Here is a 10,857-nt window from a genome sequence, read left to right on the forward strand (position 1 = left end):
TTTATTCAAAATGCAAAACTTTAACACGAAGAGATTAGATACAGCTAGTTTCTCACAGACTTTAACTTTGAATTTCATTCTTCTAACAACGGGAGGAAAATTCCAATATACATAAATTGTTCAGCTTAATCTCTTTTTGAAATCAGAATTTGGATCAGTTTTATTACCAATTTTATACACAAATAAGGTAGTTGTCACAATTTCATGGTACTTCATGGTACTTTCTGTTCAATTTGACCTGCTTTAAGGGAAGACGTAGCTTGAAAAGAATGTGTTTTAGTGCTGAAAATGTGAACAGTGTTCAGTATTATATCTTAATAACGTCATCCTGTATTTGCTGCATGCTCAGTAGTGACAAGGAAGGGAAGACGTGTATTTTTAGCTTTCTAGCAAGTTGATACTTCCGCTTTCTTACTTAGAATGTCATTTACATTTGTTTCATCAACTTCCTTTACACCTCTTCCTATTCAGCTCTTTTTCCCCCCTGCTGTCACTTCTGCTGTGTTCTCTGTCCTGATGAACTGATTTCCACAGCAACATGCAAAGGTAGGCTACGCTTTGGTTCACTTTAAAGTACATTACACTTTTTGTGTTGATGCTAATAACAAGGATTAAAAAAATATACATTTTATTTCAATGTATTTATTAGGATTATTGGTAGTATTACTAATAGTAGAAGTAGGAGGAGAAGAAGTTGTATAAGTTTTATTTCTTAATCTGTGTTTTTTTTAAATAAGTTGGTGCCGTCTCTAAAACTGGACATCTTCATATAGAAAACATCTTGTGGAGTAGCACTTTGACTGATGAGTCTTCAGGGTGATGGTGTGAGAGCTTTGGTGGCTGTCTCAATATCTCTACATTGACTAAAGGTCTTACTTTGTCAAATAGACCACAATGATAATTTAGCTTTAAATATCTTTGTAGTATTTGAATTTCAAATTGTTTAACAGTATAACATTAAATCGATTAGTGTGCTACAGTACAATGTAAGATGCTATGACATGGAACCAATACCATCTCACATGTGTCCAATTAGAGGAATTTGAACATCTGAACCTGTTACTCATTTACAATCAGTTTGCTGAATGGTTATAAACAGTTTTGATACTGATAACATGTAATAAGTTCTGGTCTGTTACATTACCACTGCATTCATTACTCATGCTGCATTCCAATCTGCAGTAATAGGTGGTTTGCCCCTGTCTTTTGAATATAAGATGTGGGGACATTCCTTGAATTATTACACCTACTTTTAGTGGAAATGCAAAAGTATTACTAATATTTAAGAATGAAAACAATAAAGAATTAAGAATAAACATGTAGTTAAGGGTATGGGATGGCCATACATCAAAGGAACATTGACTTTCAGTTTGAAACAGGAGCAAGGGCAGTTTCCAAAGGTTTGATGACCCCTCCATCCACCGAGACCTCCTCTTGTGGCTCAGTTATATGGTTATATGCCTCAGTACCAACTTAAATCCCTTTATCCAATCATACATTCTGTGAGACAGTAAAACATAACACTTTTTCATTCCCCGTACTGTACAATCAAATTACCGTTTTTAATCAATTAGAAACCTTAAATGCAGTGGGATTGATTTTCTGTCTACCTTCATCATAATGGCAACAAAATAAAAAAAGACAAATAACATAATGCTTGAATAGCTTTGTAAAATAATGCTAATCTAAATGAATCAACTAATTTAAATCTGAAAGGAACTTTGACAACATTTGACGGAAAAGCATATATATTTTTTTTTCATTCTAAATGTGAGTCTCTTCACAGGAAGAAGAGCTGGATATTCTGGTGGCTGATGTCTTTTGTGTCTTATGAAATGCTTTATGAGAATTGGGTGTCAGGACAGGGTTCCTGTGAGACTATGTGCAATATAACATATAACATAGGTAAGTTGTTAACTGCTGTAATAAAATAATTACTTAAATCTGGGGACAGCAGACAATTTAGATTCTAACCCAAGAAGCAAGGGGTGTGAGTTATTTACTTTTCTTTTTGCCTTTTATGAGTTTATATAAACTCGGCTTGTTTTCTGTCAGTCTTTTAGCTACATGTGTTTATTTCTCTCCTACTCCTCTTCTTCTATTCTACCACAGCCCTAAAATGTCAGACATAAAATGTTATGTCCCTTTAAATCACTTTACTACACTTTAGAAGAAAGGATTCAATCCTCATTTAAATGTTCTTTAAATTTCTTTAAGTTTAAATTTCTTCAAGTGTTTTAGTTTAATAAATAAACTAAAACACTTTCAAATCACATGAGCCAATATTTTATTCAGAACAGAACAGAAATAACAGAATAGATGTTTAAAACGAGACATTTTTCAATTTTAAGCACAAAATTAGCTCATTTTAAATTTGATGCTTGCTACAGGACATGTTTACAATAGTGTAGCATCTGCTCTTCTTTTCAAAACATTTTGAAGACGTCTGGGCATCAAGGTTTTGAGTTTCTAGGGTTTTGGTGTGGGAATTTGTTTGATGTAGTTTTCATTTAATGATGCACCTCTATAGGTGAAAGATTTGGAAAGCAAGCATAGCAATTCAGCACCCAGACTCTTCTCCGATGAAGCAATGCTGTTGTAATAGTGGCAGCATGTGGTTTTGCAATTTCCTGCTGAAATACAAAAGGCCTTCCCTGAAACAGATGTACTCTGGAAGGGATCATATGTTGCTCTAAAACCTTTATGTATTTTATTTTATAAATCTTTTTATGAGGATTTTGTTTATATACAGAAAAAAGAACATATTGCAGATGACAGTTCCAGTGTCACTGGTGATGCCCTCCACTCCCGCAACCCAACAAGTGGCTCCAATGCTAACCCGAATAGAAGGGCGTCCAAAACCTTTCAACATTCACTGTTTCTTCCAAAACACGCAAGTTGCCCATACTGAATGCATTTATTCCAACACATATCATCAAAGATGCTGACTTTTGAATTGAAAGCTGATAACACGCTGGAATGTCTCCCACTCTTTAGCCTGGAGGATGAGACGTCTGTGATTACCAACTATGTCAAATCTGGACTCGTCTGGCCATAGAAAACGTTTCCATTTTGAAACAGTACATTTCACAAATATGACGCCGCCTCTCGATCATGTTCAAACATGGCTTCCTTTTTGCATGACAGAGCTTTAGTTAGTATCTGCAGATATCATATCAGATTGTGCTCATCGACAGTGGTTTCCTGGGCCCCTTAGTAATGTCAGTGACACAATCATGCCGATGAATGATGCAGTGTTGTCTGAGGGCCCGAAGACCACGGGCATTTAATAAAAATTTTCAGCCTTGTCCTTTATGCACTGAGACTGTAGCACCTTCAGTGTAAATGGTTACAGACGCATCTCCAGTTTCTCTGAATCTTTTGATGATGTCATGCATTGCAGATGATGACGTTGAGGAACATTTGAAGTATTCCACAATCTTTTAAGGTACTCTTTCACAGACTGAAGAGCCACTGCCCATCTTTTCTTCTGAGAGACTCTCTGTAAGACATCCGTTTTATAGCTTATCGTGTTACCTGCTAGATGTTCTCCCAGCTGAAACGTTTTGATCTTTCTTGCTATTTCAGCCATTGTTTGTGACCTGTATCAAGCATCAAGTTTGAAATGTAAAATTTCTCAGTTCAGACATCTATTATTTATGTTTTGTTGTAAATAAAATATTAGCTTGTGTGATTTGAAAGTCTTTTGGTTCTCATCTTTGTCAAAATTTAACGAACATCCCTACTTTTCTGGAATTCATGTTTTATATACTATAACTGGTTTTGAACAGCCATTTTTCTTACATGGTGATATTGCATTTAAAAATGAACCTTTCAACTCTGCTTCTCACATCTCCATTCCCCTATAAATGTCTTCATAACGAAATATGAAATTGTATAATGTTTTAAGATTAAACTTTCATACATTCTGGGGACATGTGGGTGGTTTAATTGTACAAGGGTAAAATGTGTGTTCTTACATTTTCTCTACAGGTCGTAATCATACAGAGTGTTGTATGGATTATACAGACAAGGTTTTGAGAACTGGAAACCGCACTGACGCTATGACGTAAACATTTTAATTATTACACAAAATTTTCAGTATTTAAAACAAGATTTCAAATTTGTGTGGTTTTTTTGTGTTTATTAATTATTTTGAAAAAAAAATACATTAATTAAAGGATGTAAATCATTAATATTGTTAATATTTTCCTATCCTCCTCCCCAAGAGCCATTAGGACTCTAGAAAGTGTTCTAGAGAGAACAGAGGTGAATGTGAGCATGCAAGTGTGTGTCAAAACTTTTGTGGCGCTTCTGCACAAACCCAATGATACCTTTGGAGGCCTTAAAATTTATGCTGATGACACACAGGTAAAAAAAAAAGAACATCACATGATCCTATTGAACAATGGTTTGTAGTCAGACTCAAAGTGTAGCCAGAAATACCTACCAACTACTGAGCTGATATTTGGATCCAATTTTGAGGTTGGGTCAGATATTGGTTAGGACCTGCTTTTTTAAGGTCTGATACATTGTAACAAGTCTAATGTTCTGTTCAAGGTAATTATGGGGAACTTAATTACCTCGAACAGGTAATTAACTCTTTGTAAAAAAGGAAATAATGGAAATAAACGTCAAACTAGGAAAGCTTTTATTAAATTTATGACAACGTCTTGGCATTACCTTGAGTGTTTTACTCCATTTCTATTTGTCAGCTCAAATCTGTGTGCAAGGAAGTGAAGAAAAATTCAGCCCACTTTTCTTTACACATTGTTTATTTCACTGAAGTCTGTGGGCATTAGTTTATGTGCAGATTAAGGTCTGGATAGTTATCAACATTATATTTTTATATTATAATTATTATATTTCTTATAAAATATTATATTTTACATTTTATTATACTTTTTGTGAAAAAGTTGGGAAAGTGAACTTTTAAATTCAGTTCACTTTCCAAACAGCAACACCATGACATCAATGTATTTTATTTACAATGTCAGTAGCAAGAGTTGCATTATGTTACTGCTATACACATGCAGTTGTTTTCTTTCTGTTCTTGGCATGTTGATGCTGATACAGGTAACACCAGATGTGCCTCTTCTCAACAGTAAAGTCCTTGTCCAGCTGCCAAGAGAACTGGATGCTGGACCGAATAACAAGATTGTGTTCTGCATGTTTAAATGGCCTAAAATGAACGAGGTCATAAACTACATTTTCTTATATAACAATATGTAGGAAAAGGATTTGGTGAGCTATAGAACAATAGGATTTTTGCCAATTTTGCATTTACACATTAAATTTAAACTACCGCGAGGTTTTCCTCGTTTTAGTCTAATGAAATAACATTTGGATTTCAGGTTATATTTTTTTCTTATTTTTATCACTTGTTAGGAAATATGTATTTCTAGCTAATTTAGTAATTCTTTAGTGTTTTTGGTGATTTCTAGTCTTTAGGTTTTGTTACTGTGCCTCCTTTGTTTCCCTTGTGTGTTTCCAGTCATCCTTGTCTCTATTTTTGTGTATTTCCTGGTTTATTTTGACAGTCCTGTGTCCCGGGTTAGAGTATTCTGTTTTGCTTCCTCCCCGTCTTGTTTGTCAGATTAGGTTCAACTGTGTCTCCCTTCTGTTATGTATTCCCTTGTTAGCCTCTGTATTTATTATGTGTTGACCTTTTATTGATTAATAAAATGTAAATTAGTACACATATTTTTGAAGGAAGCTGGGTACACAAGGAAAGAAAAATCTCATTTTTAACTAAATGTAAATTATTTGAATATCAAACAGTGCATCTAGATCATTGAGTAGTGTGTTTTTCCCCCCGAAACTAATATTAAAACTGTCTTTGCAAAATTGTTAAACCAGCTGACAAATTTGCATTTTATTGTAGAGCATTTTTGAAAGCCCACATGAAGTATATGATCAAAGACTGGTTGGTCTGAGTGTGCAGAACAAGGAGATATCAGGACTGCAGGAGCGCATCAACATCACGATGGAGTTTACCAAGAAAATCGACGTAACTATGCTTTTTTTGATCATTTATTTCATTTCTACCTCGTGTTACTTTATTGCATAATTAATTGATACATATAATATGGTGTACATTTTGTACAAACATGAAATATGTTTGTGTCATAGGAAACTCAAAAACCCTCGTGTCATTTCCTTAATTATTCAACATGCAGTAAGTAACAAGCATCACATCTGTCATGAACAGTAATGTACACTGCTCAAAAAATAAGTAAAGGAACACTTTTTAATCAGAGTACAGCATCAAGTCAGTTAAACCTATGGGCTATAGGTGTGGTCAGCTAAGTAGCAGAGGGGGTAGATAATTTGGCGTTAATAAAATTAATACCAGGTGTACTATCCATCCATCCATCCATCGTCATCCGCTTTGTCCGGGGTCGGGTCGCGGGGGCAGCAGCCTAAGCAGCCTAAGTACCAGGTGTACTAGATGGATAATAATGAGACAAACTCCCAAAAAAGAATGGTTTTACAGTTGGTGGACACCGATATCTTTCCATCTTCATCTATTCTGTTTTTTCACTAGTTTTGCATTTGACTGGGATCATTCTCATTACTGTTAACATGAGGACATACATGAACCCTACAAAGGTTGCAGAGGCAGTCAAACTCCTCCAAGATGGCGCATCAAGACATGTCATTGCCAGAAAATCTGCTATGTCTCCCATCACACTTCGCAAGAGCATAGAAGAGATTCTAGGAGACAGGAGGTTACTTTAAGAGAGCTGGACAAGACTGTTAAAGGTCCTTAATCCATAAGTACCACATGTGCCCTTTGTGTAAGGAAGAACATGAAGAGCACAGATAGAGGCCTACAAAACGACTTCCAGCAGACCCGACATCCTCAAGTAGGCTCATTGATGCCTTTGTCCAAATCTGGGAGGAGATCGCCAGGGACACCATCCACAGTCTCATTAGGAGCATGCCCCAGCTTTGTCAGGCAAGCACAGAAGCATGTGGGGGACATATGAACTACCAGTGATGGGAATAACGGCGTTACAAGTAACGGCGTTACTAATGGCGTTACTTTTTTCAGTAACGAGTAACCAAACTAATTACTATTCCTATCGTTACAATGCTGTTACAGTTACTAACAAGAAAATGTGGTCCGTTACTATTTTTCAACAAACAGACAGTTGAAGCTGTGTTCAGCTTACCGCATCTTGTATCAGTTGCATGGAAGTAGCTGACTACATAAGTAATCTGGACGCTACAGCTTTAAGCAGCTGCGCGCTCCCGCGGACGGTGATCATGATCACTGTCTAGCACAACACCTGGAGCTAAGGGGGCAAAACAATCGCATGAGTGCTGCTGTTTGACTGAGGAAGAGTAAAGTAGCCGTGGTAAGCCAATCACATGACCACTTAAAGACAAAGCAACAAGGTGATTTATACCAGTTTATAAATTGCGTTGATAGGCCACGTAAAACCAGAGTCATGATAAACAATATATACGCGGTGTTTTTCCTCAATAGTTTCGCAGCGAGACCTCTGAGCAACCCAGCGAGAGAGACAGCGAGAGAGAGAAAGACAGCAGAAAAAGAGAGAGAGAGAGTTTTGAGATGTGAGAGATTTGTGACGTTTAGCGTCTTTGGAGTGTGTAGTTAATATGTTGTCTTGTGTAGTTAGTGTGTAGTGATGTGGATAGTTTTGTGTTGTGTGTCAGAACAATGAGGCGACTGCTGTCTCCAAATAGAAAAAGGAGTGATACACCTGCTGCTGTCAGGCCTGCAGGTATCAGGCTGTGATGTTCTCCTTTATAGTGGACAGAAATTGTGTTTTTGGAGTGGAACAAATAATTTGTGTGGCATCTTATTGACTGCAGAACAGCTGGTTGTTCTGTAAATAGTTTGAAATGGTTATTTTAAAAAAAATCAAGGTAAAAGGTAAATTGATGAATTTGTTGTTTGCAAAACTTGTGCATAGGATTTTAAAATTGATCATTTATATTTGCATTTAAAGTTCTGAAATATCATTCATTAAACATGTTTGTGGTTGTTACAGTAAAAAATATAACTTTTTCTACTCTGATTTTATGTTTTTTGTCTGATTTTAGATCAATTGTGTTAATACAGTATGTCAAAATGAAAACATAACTGTAAATTCAGACACGTGAGGTTGTGCTGAAAAGGATACCAAACAAGGCAAAGTAAATAGTTTTTAAAGGTGAAATGTAGAGGAAACATCAAAAGTAGTTAAAAATGTACACTACAGTTACTAACTTTTTTGGAGAAGTAACTAGTAACTATAATTAATTACTTTTTCAAAGTAACTTGCCCAACACTGCGAACTACTGAGTACCATTTTGAATTGGTATTCAACCCACTGTAGGTTTATATTTCCCTTTCTATTAAAAAATGTGGGATCTGTTCATTCTTAACACATCACCCAGTTGATATCATTATAGATAACCAGCGTGATTCTTTTCCCCCTCAAAATCTGATGTGTTTTTAAAGTGTTCCTTTAATCTTTTTCTGAGCAGCAAGACACCTATTTCTTTCATAAGTTGGACTCATTGGGGTTTGTGTTTTCACTCAGGGCCCCCGACACTGAGTTGATGTTCAGAAATTTAATCTTTTGCATAATGGATCTGTTTGTTTTGTTTACCAGATTTTAGTGAGGATGGCTGCCTCACACACTGGACACGTGGTCAGACTAACATCACCTGTTCCTGTAACCACCTCACATACTTTGGCGTCCTCATAGTAAGATTGGACTCATTCATTATATAAAGAGGGATTCAGTGAACTGCAAAACAAAGTGTAAATACAACATCTTGTAAAGAATTTGAGAGCTCTCTTGTCCTTCTGTCTGTCCATCTCTTCTCACCTATGTCAACAAACATTTATCTGAACTGCTTCAAACTTTGCAGCTGAATTTCTTGGGTCTCGAGTTAATGTGTTACTGAGTTGATGTTCATCAGATGAGTGGTTCTCATATAAGTCTGTTAAAAAAGAAGAAGAAGCCATTCTCCGTCAATTGGTTTTCCCCATGTATTTCTGGCACAGCATGCTTGGGAGGGGCACATTAACATATAGACATGTTTGTTTGGCTAGCTTCACAAGGACATGCCAGACCATTAATCAATCTACCTTAATTTTACCTCAAACCTTCAAACAGGCTTGTCAAGTGATGTGGGGCAAAAGACAGCAAGCTTAAAAAAAACCCCAGCAAAATGTAGTCATAGTGGTGACTGAAAGACGCACAGCTTCTAAGAAAGATAAGTGTTTTAGATTTCTTCTTTAGATCTTCGGTTTCCTCAGTTTCCTTTATCAGAAATGGTGATGAACTATTAATAAACCCATAAACTTGCACAGCTACACACACATACAAACACCCACCCACACACACACCCACACACACAACAATTCAGGAAATCCGCATGTGATATAAATTTATAAATTAAAGTGACTAAAACATGGGTAACTGTGCGCTCATCGTATTAGTACAACTAATGAAAGAAAAAGCCAAAAGCATCTTTTATATGTTAGCAAATCTCTTTATCCGGTGTGTGAAAGTAAACAATGTAGTTTGCTCTCTGCATGCAAAGAAAAGAAACATTTTGCCATGTTACTGCACATGTATGTAATAAATGTGCAGTTTATATAACCTACACATTCATTGAATGTAAAAATTATGCATGAAAATATAGTAACAAATATGATTTGTTATAAATGTAGATACGTTAGTTGTGCATCTCCTTCTTTTCTTCTTTTCAGTTTGGTTTCATTCTTGATGGTGCCACCAGATGACACCAAACTGAAATGATTTCTTGTACAGAATGTGTTCTCCCTTCACCTGCTCTGCTCAACTTGTTTTCAATCAAATTACTATCCTGCCCTGGTCAGAGCATGGCAATGTTACATGCAACTGCTAAGGGCACAGTCTGGCTTGCGGCATAGCCCATCATTGCATCTTTATTCCTCTGACCGCACTTGAAAACACTGCAGCCAAAACTATCCACACTCACACAGAGAAAGTGTTTGCACTGTAATCACACACACAGGAAGTGTGCAGTGCTGTCTGTTATTGCATGCCGTTCCTGTATTGCTGCTATGTTGTATTGCTTTTCATGTTAATTGTTTGTGTGTGTTGCTCGTGCTTGCTTACCTATCATTTGCCTCCTTTTGCCTCTGTTGTTATGATTGTATGTAGCATATTTATTTAATGCTTTATTTTATTTTTCAGATGTATTCAGCTGTTCTTTTAACTTTCTTTTTAGCCCTGCCCCCATTGTCTTCAAGGGACTTGTACCATTAGGAATAACAAGCATACGTATTAACTTAATGGGTTAAAGTTAAAGTTACAGTGTAAAAATAATAAGTAAGAAAGTATTTGCTTCTGGAATGAGACTAATTGTTATAATTAGGGTTGCACCAATACCCATACCGGTATCGGCCTCGATACCACATTTTCTAAAGTACTCGTACTCGTTAAAAGTCTCCCGATATTGGGGACCTATACCACGGTCTGAGACCTGTCTATGTTTGAGCGGCATGTAAGGGGTTAATCACAGGCGCCGGGTAAATACCGAGTAAATACCTCTCAGCCCCATGTAGGAGTGTGGAAAGTGAAAGTCTTTGTAGCTCAGTGTCACACATTATAGATGAAAACAGAAACAGTCTGACTGAGATAATGCAGAAAAGCTACTTTTCTTAAAAAAAAAACAACTGCCACTCACTTATTCTCTCCATTAAGTGAGTTATCTTAGACATGATGTTAATACCTACCTCAGTTGCACTGACTGCCACAGTTCTATGTTGGTGGATGTTGTTAGTTTATTCAAATATTGTGCACTAAATAGCAAAGATGTTTATTAATGCCCCTTGTGTTGTCC

At 36.3% G+C, this 10,857-nt stretch overlaps 1 protein-coding gene across 2 annotated transcripts; it reads left to right on the plus strand.

The window, feature by feature from the left end:
- Window positions 1–432: 432 nt before the first annotated feature.
- LOC102298535 lies at window positions 433–10,851 on the plus strand. 2 transcript variants are annotated; one of them, XM_042223855.1, is made up of 9 exons: window positions 433–546; window positions 1,787–1,905; window positions 3,994–4,069; window positions 4,230–4,371; window positions 5,077–5,196; window positions 5,885–6,010; window positions 6,133–6,178; window positions 8,631–8,782; window positions 9,141–10,851. In XM_042223855.1, the coding sequence occupies exons 1-8, from the start codon at window positions 539–541 to the stop codon at window positions 8,750–8,752; spliced, it is 759 nt and encodes a 252-aa protein (XP_042079789.1). In that variant the 5' UTR covers window positions 433–538; the 3' UTR covers window positions 8,753–8,782; window positions 9,141–10,851. The 2 variants fall into 2 exon arrangements, with proteins under 2 accessions (XP_042079789.1, XP_042079788.1); XM_042223854.1 differs by having other exon boundaries at window positions 8,631–8,725.
- The last annotated feature ends 6 nt before the right edge of the window (window positions 10,852–10,857 follow it).

Source organism: Haplochromis burtoni, unplaced genomic scaffold (genome assembly GCF_018398535.1).
Source record: "Haplochromis burtoni strain Fernald_Lab_line unplaced genomic scaffold, NCSU_Asbu1 Contig_121, whole genome shotgun sequence".
In the NCBI taxonomy this organism is placed as follows: Eukaryota; Metazoa; Chordata; class Actinopteri; order Cichliformes; family Cichlidae; genus Haplochromis; species Haplochromis burtoni.